This window comes from Saccoglossus kowalevskii, chromosome 4 (assembly GCF_978046115.1).
Source record: "Saccoglossus kowalevskii chromosome 4, keSacKowa6.1, whole genome shotgun sequence".
Taxonomy (NCBI): Eukaryota; Metazoa; Hemichordata; class Enteropneusta; family Harrimaniidae; genus Saccoglossus; species Saccoglossus kowalevskii.
This window is the reverse complement of record NC_140644.1, coordinates 20,073,336-20,092,360: the sequence shown is the minus strand read 5'-3', so window position 1 is coordinate 20,092,360 and position 19,025 is coordinate 20,073,336. Positions and strand designations below refer to the sequence as shown.

At 34.1% G+C, this 19,025-nt stretch overlaps 1 protein-coding gene across 5 annotated transcripts; it reads right to left on the bottom strand.

The window, feature by feature from the left end:
* Window positions 1–351: 351 nt before the first annotated feature.
* Window positions 352–14,209, bottom strand: LOC100378363 (septin-11-like). Of its 5 annotated transcripts, XM_085497928.1 has the most exons (12): window positions 14,128–14,209; window positions 12,232–12,346; window positions 11,505–11,618; window positions 10,899–10,980; window positions 10,202–10,460; window positions 9,512–9,601; window positions 8,946–9,042; window positions 8,669–8,837; window positions 7,975–8,107; window positions 6,649–6,830; window positions 1,596–1,724; window positions 740–827 (listed from the first exon to the last, which is right to left on the bottom strand). In XM_085497928.1, exons 1-11 carry the CDS (start codon window positions 14,152–14,154, stop codon window positions 1,634–1,636), a joined length of 1,359 nt encoding a protein of 452 aa, XP_085354054.1. In that variant the 5' UTR covers window positions 14,155–14,209; the 3' UTR covers window positions 740–827; window positions 1,596–1,633. The 5 variants fall into 5 exon arrangements, with proteins under 5 accessions (XP_077864126.1, XP_085354054.1, XP_077864127.1 ...); XM_078008000.2 differs by lacking the exon at window positions 1,596–1,724 and having other exon boundaries at window positions 352–827; XM_078008001.2 differs by lacking the exon at window positions 1,596–1,724 and having other exon boundaries at window positions 6,621–6,830.
* Window positions 14,210–19,025: the final 4,816 nt, after the last annotated feature.

Genomic DNA, 19,025 nt, shown 5'->3' with positions numbered 1-19,025 from the left:
TTTTTACCAACTTTTTCATGTTTTACCTCCTTGACAATGCTTGGTTCAAAATGTAGGACTCATTTGAACAGACTTATTATAACAGTATATTATATAATGAGATTTTTAAGATGTAATATAATAAATGTCATAAACACTAGAATTGAAGCATGGTACAAATACAATAAAACATTACTGTAAAATAAAATTACACTTATGCTTATCACTAATATTGTTGTACAAAAATAACGATTTGAATTGAATATGTATATATGGAAGAGATAATTTAATGCTGAAGATAAAGAAATCCAAATCAATTTGAGTTTTGTACTTAATTTTGACGATTTAAAAAGTTTTCAAAAAAGAGTGAAGTAAAAGACATTATGCACAATTTATGTTTAGTACTAACCCTGTCACTCCCACAACATGCATATGTAATCAGAGTAACGATTCTAGGTCACAGTGGAGAGACACTAGCACAAGTATATTTTCTCACTGATTCCAAACTTCACACTGTATCCTCAAGATTCATTGCACAGTACTCAAAATATACTTTAGAATGGGGTCAAAATGTGATGGACACACAAATGACAACCAAATAGAAAATAACATCTCTAATTAAATACAAATGTATCATAGAAATAAATCTTTCTCACCCCCATGATGCTAACAAAGGACAACTTATGGGACATACCATTACAACACAGGGGTGAAACGTTGCACCTTTGAAAGAGATTCAATTCGGGTAGTACTGTTTGCATTGTCGTCGTAATTATTGTCTGGTACTTTCTTCCGATATTACCACGGTCAGTCAGTCAGTCTGTCCCTCCTTTCCCTACCAGTGGAACCTAGCAATACACACATGGACAATCTAATATTACTAAACTGTAAAAGTGAAGTTTATACAAATGATGGCAATGTGCAAGATACAATACTGTATTCAAAAACTGTTCATTTAATAAACCTATGGATGGTTTGTTTTAATGTCAAGCATCTGCTATAATGGTTATTGCAGCATGTAGTCAAATTTTGTATCAGTCCATCTATCATCGGGACTGGGTACAAAAAGCACACGACTTGTATCAAACACAGGTTGGTTCAGCTGCACTCAGTTTAAAAAACTGACATCCATGGCACCAAAAAATGGGGTTCAGAAATGATGGCAGTCAGTAGGCTAAATAGTCATAACATTAACTGAATTTCACAAACAGCAATTTTGAAACAGAAGTGAGTCTTGCACATGTCAAAACCCTGTTCTACTCTGCAGTAACCCTGTGGTCATTACAAATCTGTTTTTACACCATCTCTTAGTCCCTGACGTTACTTCAAATGTTATCACCAAGTAAAAACCATATCCCCCAAAAATTCTAGCACAACATAGCCTGTAAACAATCGCGTTAGCCATGCATGAGAGAAATGAATAGTGCACTGATACATGCCAAATAATACTGAATTAGATGAATAGATGCAAATACATGCATTTGAGTTATGCAACCACAAAAGTTTGTCTTATTCTTACGGGGGTACTCAGTTCCTTCAAAGTATACCCGACATGTATGCAATTATACATAAAAGCTAAACAAAGGGCATCATGGGTAATATAGCACAATAATCACCGTGACACATTCATGTTCATCAGTGTTACGTATTTTCATCACGAAACCAAACATTTCTTAGGATTTGTAACCGGTCTACTACGGTGTGCTGGAATGGCCAGTTCCATGCAAGTATTCTCCACTGGCACTCTATAAATAAACAAGAAAAAAGAAAAAAAAGAAAAAAAACAAAAAGCAACACGTCGGGATAACTGAAACACCAGTAGATGTACAAATTTTGTTATCTTCTTTCCAGTTTTTTTTTTTCCATAGTTTAACGTAATACTTTCACGACAAAGATGTTTTTCCAATTTTTTTCCAATTTCAAGCCAAATTGACATTAAAGATAGACAAGCCATTCTACCTTTACTTCTGTGTAGTGACAATGTCACTCAAACAGAATTTGGGTGTTTCAAGTTGTAGTTGCTTGAAATTCACACTGGCGCATGCCATAAACTCGCACATCAAATGTAAATACAAAGTTAAGTACATTTGTAAAGTACATTGAAATTAACTTTGATTGCCAAAGATTTATCAACAACAAATACACTTCTATTAGTATCTATGAGCTATCACTTGGTTTACCAGATGTATGGAGTTAGTTGAAAAGAATGCAAGAATTGTGAACCTCATGGCTGCGGCTGGCTAAAGATTGCATTTAGACAGGTTGGCAGAATGTGGTAATGCTTGGTACTGATCAGGGAAGGTCAGAGAGGTGATACGGTAACATTTGAAATAACTTCAGAGTAAGAAATAAGGTAGAAACAGCAATATAGTATGTAATTTATAGAAAATTATTGATACATTTATACGCACACGCAAACCCCTTCATGAATGATTAGCTGCCAACACTTAAAGACCTCATTTACATAAAAGCACATTGACGTCCCTTGCACTAAATGGTGTTCCCAACAACTTATGGATTAATATCTGTGTACACAGCTTTGTAATAAAGATTGATTTCAGGTTAGCTGCTCCTTTGCACATAAATTACAAGGACAGACACATTTTCAAATAACCTAGCATAGAAATAGGTTTGAAGCAAATGGGCTACAACACAAAAAAATCAAGTTGAAATTGGTCATTGATGGAGCACCATTTTATAATTTTACACCTGACTCCATTCTCAACATTAAACTCATTTTTGCACAGCTCAGTGACATCACCATGTTGCAGTCAAATTTCATTACATGGTACAAAATTTCTTGGTGAAAACCGCAAAATTGCACAGTACAAAAATTGCTTAGAGGGAATCATTTACAAATTATTAACATTGATTGTCTGCAATGGCAGAAATTAGAATCAGTGCTGTTTTAACTTGTCATTTTCGAGGCTTGGCAAGCATTGATCGCAACCACTCATCGAGGAGTAAGCATTGATTTTTCAATTACAACATGACATTTTAAAGCAATGGATCCAGCATGTGAAATGTAACAAGTGGAGTTAACTTTACTGAAATGGCACAAAAAAAATGCTGTGATATATGTGATGTTGTGAAACAAAATATGAATTTTGGTATAATAAAATCTGTCTATGCTTTACACGCCAGAAGAGACTGAACATAGTTTGGTTTAGAAAGACATTTCATACAAACTTATTGAGGAATAACAGTCCTTAATGTTAACATACAGTAAAGTTAAGGTTTACTGTACATAGACCATATTGCAATTCACAATGTTGCATTATGAAATAGATAGTTCAGGTTGCACAGATGTTTTGTGATAAGCAGAGTTGTGTTCAATCAAGATCCAATTTGGTCAAAACCATTCCACAATACACTTAAATTATGAATATGGTCTATGGTCTATGAGAACTTAATCCATTATACTTGTAGCAGGAATTAGGGCTTTATACATTTTTAGTCATTAAATGTAACCTAAGTTATTATAAATACACATGTAAAAAAACATTGCATAGACAGGTATTTTAAGAAAGTTTAAACATAAAGCTTTCTACAGATCTAAATACAACCAAGGACAGCAAAGCGTATTTGTCAGTTTGCTACAAGTTTACACAGCAATCAGGGACTGCGTTAGAACTTTTGTGTAGAGTCTTATTCTACGCATTTGTTTATAACAAATGGGACAGTGTACAGAAATTGAGTTCCTCCATAATAATGGAGGTCCAGGGGTTAACACAATCTCTGAATCCAAAGAATGCACATGGTCCTTGGTTGTATTCTAAAAAAAACAAAACAATACTTTCTGTCTACTATTTGCTATAATAGTTGCATTAATTAAACATACAATAATAGTATATTTCTCCACTATATACTGGAGATTTCAAAGTTATTGGACCACTGTTCAAACACACAAAATGAATACAATTATAGTTGAAGTGTATAAAGGTTGGTCATGTACTTTCAATAACAAAACTTGGGAAAGTGTTAGTATGTATAAAGGATTGGTCACATAATTTGGACAAGAAGAAAACTTAGTGTCAACAGTGTGTAGTTGATGCGAAGGGGATAGAACAGAAGAATTTCAACATGTGCATTTAATTGTAAACAACTTTTACGATGATGTTAGTAATATTATTTCATCCCCAATTGCAATGTTCTACAGAAAGTGAAACTTGACGCGCTATGCAACACACATCACAAAACATCTCCCAAGATAGAAGTCAAAGAATATTTTCTCAGGAAGACTGCAATAAGTACTACTATCTGTACACTGTAGTTCTTCAATAGCCAGCCTACAGAGAAAGCTTTCACATAAGGCATGACATAACAGCAAAAACTGATACAAGCCACTATTCGTATTAATTCAGTCTACTTCTCAGCTGCTTTTCTGATTTGAGAAACTTGTCTTCGATGAGACTGCTACATGAACCAGCTACTTTAGTCTTCTCGATAGGCAAACCAAGACAACTAAGATTTTCTTACATATGCAGGAAGAAAGAATGACAATGAACGACTTGCTTTTTTTTTTGTGAGTACACCACAGTTGCCATGACTACCACACAAAAATCGATCTAAATACAGTAACTACCAAAATTTGGGTAGTAAGCATACTGCATTTGCTCTATTTGAAGTACAAATAAAAAGCATACAAAAACCAACAGTTGCATGTATTGTATACAAGATCATAAAAACAGACACACGACTGTTATTTGAATGAGCATATGTGTTATTAATAGAGCAAATGCAGTAACTATTAAGATTTGCAATAAATTTGCTCAGTGGGATAGTCACAATTTTGCTCATCAACAGTGATTATAATAAACATTAGTGAACCAATGTATAAAACTGAAATGTAGTGTGCATCAAGCGTGCATACAATTTTTAAGTACATTTTTCTAAGATCTACAAGATGTATAAGTAGATTATATGACGGTAAGTACAAGTAGTTGATGGTTATTATTTTAATTACAATGAGTTAAAAGGTAGATAAGGTTCAAGGTGTGTTCATGTGTGCCTCTGAAATCCTTGCATCAAATGCTGAGTCTCTTCTGAACGGTTGGCTACACACCGTTCCATAAACCATACAGAACACATCCGAAGCATAGACCACTATGAGAATGAACATATGCAAGTCAATTATGATGAAGATGATTGTTATTATACTTAGCATGAAATGTGAATGGCAGCTATTTACACACACAAATACATAGTGCAGTAATTTACTGTGAAACCCAGTCTTAACCCTTTCACCCCCATTTTCAAACAGATGGGATAGCCCATAAATAGTAATTGGGGGTCATTCCATTCAAAGGCAGTGAATGGGTTAAAACATAGACAATACTGTCTGCTGCAGATGCTAACTGCTGATATTCTCCGAGGTTTTCTGGATCACCACAAGTAATAACAGTAATCACAACTGGAGTACAGAAAAGGTAGAAACAGGGGGTAATTAGGAATTCTATTAGGACCAACCATTCACACACCAAGAACTCAACATGCACAATAAAGTTTTAACTTTTTAAGAATACATCGTTATGTACATGGCATGGCCGTAGTAGTTATTTACTGTTTTCTGACCATGCATTAAAACGTTCCCTTGCATGTAAAGAAAGTATTTGATACAGTCAGTTTGTGTTAAATTGATCAACTCTGCAAGATATAAGGAAGCATACTGTATAACACAAGTAGTTTTATTCTCTTCTTGACAAGTTCAGTCATTACCTAGATTCTCATTCATTCTCCTCATTGTTTTTAGAGTATTTTTTTTTTTAGGTACAACATTTCAGTCTTTTTAATTTACAGAATAAAATAAGTTGTCGTGCAATGTTTTGACATGGGAATACTGCATCTAATTTAGTTAATGGTCCCCACACTCTTGCAGATTGCAGTATTACACCACAGACTTGCCATACAAAATACTACTTAATTTATATTAGTAAGCATATTTCAGGAAAAAAATGTTTAAAGTTTAGGGAACTAGTGCTTTATTGCAATATACAAACAAAAAATGGCATATTTAAACAAAGAAAAATAACATGTCCACAAAAAATAGAAAAACATTACAGAAAACTGCAAATGAACATTAATGCCAACAAAATTTTTACTATAACGAGCACAATTCAAACTTCGCACCACCCCGATCAACCCACCACTGCATTCATAAGATAACCTAGATGCAAATTGATATAAAGTTACAAACAAGTGGGACATGCTAATTCCATCCACGGGTATGCATTGAATATGAATAGGATTGAGATGCTGAAGACAACAAATGGCAGTGAGATAAGGTTAGCATGCACTGACCCAACACCCAACATAAAATGTGTGTACAACATAAAATATTGGAGACAACAACCATCAATAAATGCAACTCTTTGAAATACCGAGAGGTTTTATCCCTTCACAGATGTATGTGAAAAATAGAAATCATGCATGAATTGTAGCCGGTTACAATAAATTCATCATTTAGAACATAATAAATAGTCAAATTCATTTCAAAAGAAAAAAAAGACATGCAAGGAATTTTTTGACATGCTTTATCCAAGAAGCATGATAAATATTTCAGATTTATACAAAAGTGCATTTATCTTGATAGTTGTAAGTGTTTTGAACTAGCAGTGAGCATTGTAGCATACATTGCTTACATGAAAGTAGGTAGAACTACTCATTTACTTTTTCTTGCCCTTGATTGTCTGTGACTGTGCGGCTTGCTGGGCCATTAATACTTCCTGCTCATATATCATTTTCCTTTTAACAAAATTGTCTTGTTCCTCTTTCAATTTGTTCTGTTGATGTTCCAGTTTTCTCTTTTCCTCGGCGTGCTGTTTTTTGAGACTGTCAAATTTTTCGTGTAACTGTGTGTGGAAGAAATGTGAAAGACAGAATTATCATCCGTGTTCCTTTTATTAACCTTTTCACCACCAGACTTTCTCGCCCAAATTTTTCTGCACTTTTTTCTTGTATTCTTCAATATTTCTGGAAACCCCAATTTAGAAGCCAATGGAAATAATTTGAGTCAAATTTTAGTTTTTACTTAAAAAATTAGGTTATTTTTGTCCCGATCTTTTGAAAGATAATGCAGACTATAAACAGAATTACCGGTATTTGTGAATTTGTGATGAAAAGAGGGAAAACTGGTGGTGAAAAGGTTAACGTATCATTTGCATACAATGAGCTCAGTGACCACACCAAGATGTGCATTAAAGTTTCTTAATTGCAACAATTTTATGCATTAACAAAATTAATATTTAGCTTCACTTGTCCTGGAGAAAACATCAAAGCTACTAAGGTGTAAAAGATAGTAAGATTTTATACAATATGTGCAGTCAGTGATTGATAAATGCTGTTTAGCAATAAATGTGCTGACTGTCAATGACTATTTAAAATACATGTATGCAGGTGAATGAAAAGTACTACTGTAAAATCATGAAATTATGGAGAACAATTTAGTGACCAAACATTCAATATATTAATTTGTAATATCAATCCTACTTGGCCTGTTCGAGTCAAACACAAACGTGTTCTATTCATTGCAGATCTGGACAAACATAGTCTAACAGATTTATGATAAAAAAACTTTTATAGTCAGACATAAAGTTTCTTGTATCTAAGAAACAGTAGGACATGGATGTGTTTTGTGGGTGACAAGTCACACTCTCCAACAATGAAACAATTTTGTGACATGAACAGGTTCAGGATATCATTGTTTTAATCTGCAGTATTAAAAAGTTGGGGGTTGTCATGCCAAATCAACGATTATTAACACGAAACTGTGACGTAAAAATCACTAGGCTTTTATAGTCAATTTTTTTGACTTATGCCAAATCAACGGTTATCAACACAAAACTGTGACGTAAAAATCACTGGGCTTTTATAATCAATTTTTTTGACTTATTGTCAAATATTATTACAAGGTTGTTGCATGAAAGCTACAAGCAAAGACATAGGTCAATGCACCTACAATACTGTCACCTCATGTATATTTTGTTATCTACTCACTTCTTTTTCAGCTTGTTTAAGTTCTGCCTCCTTCTCTTTAACTCTGACAACAAAAGATTGTCTCATCTCATCTTCCTTCTGTTGTAATTGCTGCATATGTGCATTTCGCTTGGCTTCATAGGTTTCTTGAAGACTATACATTGAATAAAAAAAACAATTATCAGTGATTCAACTTTGATACTTCAGAGGGGGCACAATTTTAAAACCTAAAATTTCCAAAAATGCCGTAGACTGATTATAATGAAGGAAACATTTCAGTCATTTGTAGAGCATCAAAGCATTCACAAGTGAGGCATTATAAAGAAATGTATCCTGCATTATGGTAATGTCTCTCTTCCAATAGAAATAAATTTATTAAGTCCCAAGATTAAAGGAAATCATTGTGTTGTTATAAACAGAATAAATACAAAAAATACACGTACAAAGGATCAACAGAACATTCAGGAAGGCGTTTGGTGTTTAGGAAGGCAAAATTTATGATATCGTCACATGGAACTTGGTGGTGCAAGATTATCTATCCAAATTTGACAAGGAAATTACAAAATTTTAGGTAAATGTTTCATCTAGGTCATTATGACATGAGATCTTTTTATTCTATCATCATCACCCCACGAAAATTGATAGCAGCGAAAATAAAAGGTTTTACATTAAGCACATTATTATACAACAACACACAATAATATACTTGACTCACCTTGATGCTTTACCATCTGGATGACTATCAACAAAGCCCATCTCTTCAAGACGACATCTTCTGTAAAGCTCATAATGACGTGCATGAGTCTGTTCAATCAAATCTTCCATATTTGTGCGTATCAGCATCTCTCGCAGTTTAACAAAGTCACAGTGTGACTCATTTTCAACTGTAAAGAAAACATACATTCTAAGCCAAGCATATGACAGGTTTAATATCACAGCGTAGGTGTTTGATACTGTGAATACAGATTTTTACAGATTAATGTCCTACTTACCTTGTACAACACCCCATGGATACTGTCTTGCTCGCACGGTTTTATTACCAATCTTCACTTCTTCATTGCTACCAACAACAGCAAATGGTAAATGACCCTAAATGTACAAAAACATAACTTTATTCACATGATAACCAGCCAGTAAAACAATAGACTTTAGCAGTCATTTGTTGAATACATTTGCAGTTTGTACTTATTCCAAAATTTAAAATGGGAGTAAACTACAATACCAACATACATGTCCACTGTAAACACCTTAATTTTCATGATTTTAGAATTTTAGGACATTCTGTGAAAACAAAATTTCGCAAAATTGCTGACACTCAGTGTCATGTTGAAATGTGACAAAAACATGAACATTTTTCAAATAAGAAAAACATTCAAATGCGCAACATTATTGAACTTGTCTGTAGAGTGTTTCACGAATGGATGAATTTTACTGTTTTATGTCAGATGTATAATAATAATTTACGATAATTTCATGATAACCTTATATAGCTCAGTATCTTGCACTATATTGATGAGGAAAAAATAAAATATGAATGAGATAAACAGTGACTACTTACATTCATTGTTGAATTTAGTTCAGCTACTGTCTCATCATCCGTGGGAAACTGATAAATCTGTACACCATTACTAACTAACTCACTCATAATCTGGAATGAAGTGACAAAATAATATTTAAACTAAATTCTGTCAATTTTATTGCACAAAATTAGAAGATAGAGGCTTTGGTCATCGGTGACACCTGACTACATACTAAATCACAAAATGATGATCCAAATCCCTATCAGGCAGATTTTCTGTTTACTGTAAGATTCTGTGCATGAACATCAAATGTAAAACCAGGACAAAGGTCATAGCATTGTAGTGTCATCAAAACATTGCATAGAATTCAACAAACACAAAATTACTTTTTGGGGTATTTCCAAGATCAATAATGTGCAACACACATTTGCAGATAGTCAATTTTTATGAAGTAAGGGGAACGCAATGGCATATTTCCATAAATTAGCATTTTGATATTGAAAAAAATTCAGGTTCTTAATCAAATTATTTAATTTTTGCACAGTTTATGCATTACGCGAAACCTTCCAGTGAACATAAATCAGCTATTGCTTGCATGCTACAAGAACAAAACACTGCTCTGGGTCTGACTATTGTGTGGATGTCAACCAATGTTGACAACAAAACTGAAAAGGTTCAACAAAGCATATGAAGTACCAAAGCGTGCAGAATTGATTTTTATCACAAACCTTTATTTTAAACTTGTGTAACTCTCCTTTAGATACAGTATCGGCTTTGGCAATGACAGGGATGATATTGACTTTACTGTCCAATTTCTTCATCGTAACTAAATCTAGAGACTTCAATGAATGACCAGTAGGCGCAATAAAATAAAGACAGGCATGGATACGAGCGTCATGGTAACAATGAATAGCTCTCTTGATTTTCAATTCTTCTTGCAGGTAATTTTCAAATTGTTGGTCTATATATTCTACGATTGACTTGTAGCTGCAAACAAAGGAAAAGAAAAATAGGTATACAATGCCGAGTTTACTAGGCAATGTGCAGGACTGGTTTTGTATAGATCTTGAGTGACAAAGGAATTCCGAAAAGTTGGGACACCACAGTGACTGCTAGGGAGATAGGTATTTAAGAAGAATTTCCTGAGATTTTTTTACACATATTTTGTTCATATTTGAATATTAGATTAAAAAATTACAAATTCCATTACTAAGATGTTTTTGAAGATTACTATATCAACGTGAAATTTTCTGTTGCATCATTGTTGCACCAAAACAGCTAGTTGTGTCACATAATAGTTCTGTGCAACTTCAAGGGTACACTGTTAGCAGGTATTGAATGTTGTTTTGGTAATGGTCAGATCTAAAGATTGTGCAAGTTTTTTTTCTAGCATATATCAAAGAAATCCACTGGTAAAGGGTATACCTGTCTGCCTTGTTAATTTGATCCCCAAATCCAACAGTGTCTACAACAGTCAACTTGAGTCTGACATTACTTTCTTGAAGATCTGTAACGAAATATTAAGATGAGTGAGTGTACATTGAAATAGATAGTAGACTAATGTACTGTGAAATTATTTTAGCTGGAATTCATTTTTGCTGAAAAGACTTTTTGGGCGTTTTGTGTGGAATTTATTTTCACTGATTTCTGACCAGTTTAGTGTAAAATATAGGAAATTAGCTAGATTTTATTTTCACTGAATCATTCCTTCAGCAAAAATTAATTCCAAGCGAAAATAAAGTATTTGACAGTAGTCAACACACCAACAGCCATCGCGCCAATAAAATAGTAATGTGGTTTTTACTTGTCAACAATTCCATCACTGTACTGTTCTACTTGACACACCTATTAAAGACCATTAGTCAGCAGTGTTCTATCAAGGTTCGGTGACAAATTTCTCGGTGGGTCATCAAAATTACACATTAGCTCAGTGTCAATTTATTTTTATTTTGTTTCCATAGTGAAAAAAATTAATGCATTTACAGTATATCGGTAACAAAGGTTTGTATTACTTGAAGACACTATTCTTACCATATGTTTTGCCACTCAGTTTCACACCAGGCAATGTGTGGGGTGCAGCGTCACTTTCAAACTCTGTGTTAAATAGTGTATCCATCATAGTGGACTTTCCAAGACCAGTTTCACCTAAAAGTCAATTCATTGCCTAATAAATAGTTTGCAGTTTTTTTCATTATGTAGAAGCATGCATTAAAAGTAATAAAGTCTTCATATAGCCCCTGAAACCATCACAATTTAATGTTCTAAGGCACTGAAATTAGATAAAATTTTTCAGACACATTACTAAATTTTTATATTTTGAATTCCACTTAAAACTTTGATTCATTGAATCTATGCAATTAAATTTACTATACGGTAGTGGTTTAACTACAAATTATTTACACAGGAACCAAAATTGGGTCACATTTTCAATTTGTGTAACAAGATACTTCATTCATGACGATTACCACACACCTCCCCCATCAGTATTTTAAGTAGGAGACAAGGACTTTGAGAAGTACATTTTTAATTCTAATCCGTATTTGCTTTATTAGTAGTGCATGTATATGACATTAGTGTCAATAGTCAACATGAGTAAAATTTTAATAGTTCAGCATACAATAAAAGCAATTATTCCTGTATGTGCCCTTCTTATTAGAGATGTGCATTTGACAGAAAAATAAGGTAAATTACATTAAGCTGAGTGACTTGGCATACGTCAAATCATTGAATGATATAACATAGCTGTAAGTATACTTACCAACACATAATATATTGAAGCAGAATCCCTGGGCAACTGATTTATTGACCAACTGATCGGGAAGACTATCAAACCCAACATGACCTTGCAGCTTTAGATGCCTTGTATTAGGACCCTAAAAAAAACATTCCATCAAATTATAATTAATAATTATTTATTTATTTAAAAGTATTTGCTGAACAACTTATTGTTTTTTTTTTAGCAGGAACAACTGTTTTCTCATCAAATTGATTCATTAAATGACATTCTTTTATGTCACAAATACTCGCCATGTCATAGAACCCCAGGGAAATTTTTGCTACTTACAAAAGTAGTTGAAAGTCACTGACACTTGTCTCTCACAAATTAAAGCGAATTATAGGGCTTAGTCTTTTCCACGAAACGAAATGAAACAAAATAAAACGAAACAAAACGAAACGAAACCCTAACCCTAACCTTAGATTTTGAACGACCTCAAACATCGTCACGTCCGTATTTCACAGTGTGAAATTTTCTCAGATATTATTGGGCCAATGAAAACAAAAATGCGAGTTAGGGTTAGGGTTTCGTTTCGTTTCGTGGAAAAGACTAAGCCGAATTATAGCAGTTTGAAATTTAGCCATTGGTGTACACTGCGACTGGATGTTAGCAATTTTGACATCCCTAGCTGCCAAAAATACTATATAAATGTAATACGTGTATCAACTACCAAGTTTGTATGTTTGTAATGAATGATTCAACTATACTGTACTTGAGTAAACACAGCATGCACGTCTTCCTTTCTGACATTCTGATTCAGTGACACATTTTGTGACAGGAAGACAGAATAACAATATCGAAGTAAATTGCAGAAGGCGTGTTAACTTGGAAATCTCAAACTAAAAATTTAACATCAAACTGTTGGTGAATAATGGAATAATAACACATTTTTAACTGTTTAAACAATAATAAATCCCCAACAGCACAATATGACAAGAAAGGTTTACATGTACAGCAAGGTAAGACCCTTCTCTGAAGATTTTTAGAGACGATTTCTCACATTGTTATAAATCACAAGCAACAAAATTAAACAAATTCAATTAAATTTGAAGGCTTTTTACTGGAATGAATTTACTTATGAATAGAGGTGATACATGTAATGTAAAGTAATGACATTAGAAAAACCTCTAATTCTCATAGTGATGATTTATAATAATTAATAATGGAATAATAATGTATTTTGGGTGGAGTCAGAAATATTGTGTATATTATATATATTATATCTATAATTCTAAAACACTGTTGTAGATGCAATGCACTAAATTATTAAAACTATGGAAATATTGTTGAAATTGTTATTTTCAAAATACTTTGAGAAGAAAAAAATGTACATCAGAAAAGAAGACACAACTATAATTTTTTCATAATGTCTAAATTTATATTTACAGTGTAATAAAATAATATCAACGAAAACATTTAATAGTTGACTCGCGGCCAACCATTGCTAGCATCATCTGAGCCAGCATTTTTTGTTCGGCAATATTATTATCGTAACATCTGTCAACTTTTTAATGTTATTTTTAAATCACTAAACAACGTGCGAATATTAAAAACGTCACCATGAACTGAGGTTATTATTAATGGTGCAACAAAGCACATTGAAAGTAAAATAAGTAATTATTATATGCCGATAGTAACAACTTTAAGTTTTAAACAGTCAATATTACATTACAATATTGACTTGAGTGTGAACCTTTTTGTCTGCAGATTTAATAATACGTCCAAGACGAGATTTTGTTAGTGAGGATAAAAATAAATATTATTTCTACCTATACTCAGCAGTGGATGTACATATTCTGTTTATTGTCCGAAAGACGTAACAACAGTGGGAAAATGTGGTAAATATGATAGGAAAAGCATGAAAACTTCGCTACTTACAGCATTTCGCTCCACTTCAGCCGCCATTTTGAATCGGAAATAAGCCGCCCTTCCGGTAAAAATGACGTTATCTTTGCCGAAGTTATCCGATTATAGCCGAAATGCGCATGAGTCACCTAACTTTTCTTGGGACGCTCCTTGTTCAGTCATAGTATCACGTGACTTTAAAATAACATAACTACGGTTGACTATTAGAAACTGAGACAGCGCTTCCTGTGACGACACAACGCGATGTTGGTGGATTTTTTGCCAAAGAGTCGGGGGAAGGTCTCCATCATGGATTTAAATTGTTAAGGTAGTTCGCTACCATTAAAACATGGAAAAAATGTATCACATTAAATCATTCAAAACTGTTGTTTGATGATTCACATACATGTACGTCATTTATATTTGAAGTTCTTACAGAGAAAGAAGAATGTGTTTTCAAGGAAAAGAAGAAAACAGATGCAAAATAAGCTAAAAAGCGGCCATTTTGAAACATTTTCCATAGGATTCCATATGTAAACACATTATTCTATGAATAACTTACACTCATATTGAAGTTGCACTGCTTTCAATGACATATGTTAAAATCTTTCCAGCTAAGTTGAAAGCGTGAAAATTCGCTTTATTTCTCGCGCCTTCCTCCGAAAATTTCTGACCGTACCCGGAGATTTGTTTACGTTTTTATGACCGCCGATATGTAGCCCTCATAACACTATAACAATTGTGAGATATGATGGAATGTTTTTGCCATAGGAACCAATTATAAACTATTCAAAAAAAAACGTGATCAATTTTCGAGATCGTTTTGTGGAAAACTTAGTTCGGTGACCACATATTTTTTATTTCAGAATTTTGAACAACAGTACAGTAACCCGACCCCTCTTGTTGGATTTTCGAAGATTTTTGAGTATTTTTAACGGTCACATAAATAGTATCTCTATAGTTTAATTAACTGTTTTTGTACGTGAGGATCAAAACAAAGTTTAGAAACACGTAGCTGGGAGTTCAAAACCTTCTCGAAAAAAGAACACGAGGTCTTCATTTGTATGCACAATTAAAGGAGAATTTTGACCGATAAATGCCTGGGCAACAACACTACATATATGGTCTCTAATACCTAGGCAACATTACAAATATGACTTCAACTACCTCGGCATGAATGTTTAAGTTTTATCCATTAATACATTAAAGATAAGGCCTAGGCAACATCGTTTAAATTATGGCCTCTGATACCTAGGCAACAACAAGCAATGTTCCAAGAGTTACCAGCAATATATTGGCATTGGTTGTTGCTAAGAAGCAATGCATTGCCCCATATCGTCACTCACACACGCGCGGGAATTGAGTCCCAAGCGACGATAACAACACACGCTAAAAACACAAAGGCTCATGTAAACAATGGCACGCTATGGCCATCTGACGCATGCGCACGTGACGAATCCCCCGCTTTGATGAAAATAAAGTACACTTTGTGCAATTGTCCCTTTTGGTGTGTATGATGGACTCTACACGAGTGGGTATAGAAGATAAAATTAAATCGTTATCCATCGGAAACACGAAACCATGAAAAGGTGCCATATATACAGTCATTTAATTCATAGTGGGTTGAGCGGAGAAGAGGGTACTAACTTCTTATTATTGTTGAAAAGTTTGACCATCCAGTTTGCCTTTCAAAGTGACCATTTCCATATATACAAATGCTCCAGCAAATGTCAGACTTGCCTTTTCTTTGGTACTTGGAAATAAATGTTGTGACATGTGGCAAATGTCCCGCCCCTTGGGAAATAAAATCGGCTAAATTTCCCCCAAAACAGACAAACCAGTTCACCTAATTGTATGAGGCTAATGATTTTGATTTCAGCAAAAGAAACTGCACATACATATGTAGACACGGTCAGAAAAACTTCCTTGGAATACTAAATGTGACAATTGCCTTACTCCCTGTGCTGATTATGATGGTAAAACCCACCTTAAATGTGCTACATATAACCATAGACCCTATAACAGGCCAATCAGAGAATTCTAAAATAAAGATAATTCTTCACAAATGATAGAGGGCGCTATAACCAAACATTCGTCTTCATTTACAATACTAGTATTGTACCTGATATAAACCATTACAGAATACAAGGTTACTTCTTGCAGTCACTTGTGATACCGCAACACGGCAAGAGCATTAGCAAAAAACAGAAAATGTAGCAGACAAAAAATGAATCAAAGTAAACGCCATCTGGCACGTTGCATGCTGGGAAATATGATAAAAAGTGAGCTGGATGAATGCAAATCGTATGTGTTCAGTCGTAGCAGTGTGCTTTGCACAGTCGCGAAGTTTGGACGCAACTGAACGTAGATTTTGTGCACGCGTCGGGCAGCGGGCTTTAGAATATTTTGCTAAAAATGTTTATGAATGTTTTGAAGTTAGTTGTCATAAGGACATATCGAATTTGGATCCCCATTTCTACAACAGTGAGAGATAAAACATTGGTTTACCCTATCCACTGTTTACATAAAGTTGATACTATAGTAACCGGTCTAGTCGTCATCGTTTCATTTGCATTCAAAAGTATATATCACAAGAAAACATCTCGAACAAGAATAAATCAGTGGGAAATAGACCACTAGTATTGTCCGAGATTGTCAAAAAAAGCAAAACAAAACTGAAAACAAAGCTACGTCACCACCAACATCTTTCCTATCCATAGTCTACTATGGGTGCCAGAGTGTAGTTATACAAAAATAGAAAATTTTATGTTTAGAATGTAATCAGAATAATTACATGTTAAACAAATTCACTGGCCAATCGACATGAGTAAAACTTTAAAGGCGGCGGTCGTCGCACCGCGTCTTGTTAGATATAGAACTCATAGCGACGTATACAACGCGTGTAAAATACAATGTTTATTTACGTGAAATTCGAACACGTGATACGCTACGACCACCGCCCTCTAAAATAGCGACGGAAACAGTTTTTTCTTTCTTTTATTTATGAAAACAGGGATAGGAAACAAAAGTAGACAGTTGTCTCTGCAAAAAACAAAACAAAACTGCCTAAAAATAAACATTATATCAAACTTTATATTATAACAAGTAGATTGAATTGTTCTAGTTACGGATAACATGACCATGTCCATTTTTTTTTTAGAAACCACACCCACTTTTGCGAAACAACGCCCAAATTGTAACTCGATGTTGAACAGTTACATATTTTGTTGTTGTTGAACCTCCACATTTTGTAACTCGAACTTTAATTAACAGTTGAACAAACATCGAGTTACGGGCAACAATGATTTTTTTTGTTTTGTCTGACGTTAGTGTTAATTAAAAGTTAACCGAATTTCGAGTTAAAAAAACCTAAATCATTTTTGTAATTCGATGGTTTCGTAACTCGAACAATTCAGCATCTCTACACTGTGGCACAGCATTGATTACAGAGATAACAAATGTAAAAAGTAACAACTATATGTCTATATGTTAAATCCATCATCTATGTCACGGTTACTAGTAACCGTGGTTATGTGCATTATTTAAACGGACTACAGCGGGCGCAAGATATTTACATACAACCCCCGTCCCTCGAGCTTGAGGGACTACTTGCCGCATGTGGCAGGCAATTAACTCTGACTTTGCAACATCACCAGAAACTTTCCTGAACACTCCAGTGACCGTTGTAGACGCAATAAATTTACATACCCACCCACGTGACAGTTAATCAAAAAAAAAAAACGTACGCGGTATGTATTTAATCACGGCGATTTAATGTATGGCCAAGGGAGACGACGTAGTTGCATTGTAGGTACAACAATCATTGCTGTGTAACACTTGGAAGAAATATAATACATAAAACTGGGAATGAATATTAACTAGGAATGATATTATAATGTACATTCCGTTGGTAGTGTTGTCATTGCGCTTATACGACTAGTAATAATATCAGCGTTGTGAGTGCCTCGTTCTACGGTATAGTAGTTCATTTCTCGTATAATGGCATGTCCCATTGCCAGTTCCCAGAACTGTCATCGCCCAGTCAATCTTTCTTAGAATCTTCTACTTTCAATTTCACCTCCATACAGTCACCATATACCAGTTGCAAATACCCTTCAGTTCTGACACTAAATTTGATAAACGATTTCTTGTGTAGCCTTTAGTCGACGAGCCGACGGCCGCTGCTCCTGTCGAAACGTATCCAACGGGTGCGACGGTAATGCCGCACAATTTGATCATTTGAACCGTTGCCCTCGCTTGTCCAACTTTATTGGCGATCGATCGTGCGCACACTATTTCCACCTAAGAAAAGGCGAATAACCTGACGTTCGAGTTTCTTCTTCTACACGCTTTGACATAATCATGGCAATAATTGTACCATCAACGATGAGTTCAAAATCGGAACCTGCATTCAAAGCTAAACTTTTCTCACGAGGGTAATTAAAGTAATTTCATTATATGTAAAGGATATATTTTAAAGGGCGATAGTCGTCGCGCCGCGCATGTGCGACATTTGTGTTGATAAACATTGATTTTCTCATAACTCAATGTGCCTTTCTAATGAAATAAAACCTTCAAAACACCACCAAAATATACCCAGCTGAAGCTTGGTAACCTCTCAGTTTGCACTCGTAACGGTAAAAATCGCCATCTTGGTTTATATGAGACACATATCTCGCAGATTTTCGTGAAATGTTCAAAATAGAACGAGCATATTTATGCATGAAATAATAACATTGTTTGATAAAGGGAAACAGACTCGACTAGCCATATTGTGCTATTTCTGTTTCTATTATTATTATTATTATTATTATTATTATTATTATTATTATTATTATTATTATTATTATTATTATTATTATTATTATTATTATTATTATTATTATTATTATTATTATTATTCGCCATAGAATGTAAGTATTACAGGGGAA

Coding starts and splice junctions, on each gene's coding strand:
- LOC100378363 (XM_085497928.1), bottom strand. CDS start 14,154: ATGGCGGCTGAAGTGGAGCGAAATGCT. Junction 12,347..14,127: donor CTGAAGTGGAGCGAAATGCT/GTAAGTAGCGAA, acceptor TGTTTTTTTTAG/GGTCCTAATACAAGGCATCT. Junction 1,725..6,648: donor ACAATCAAGGGCAAGAAAAA/GTAAATGAGTAG, acceptor GTTTATTTATAG/AGTGCCAGTGGAGAATACTT.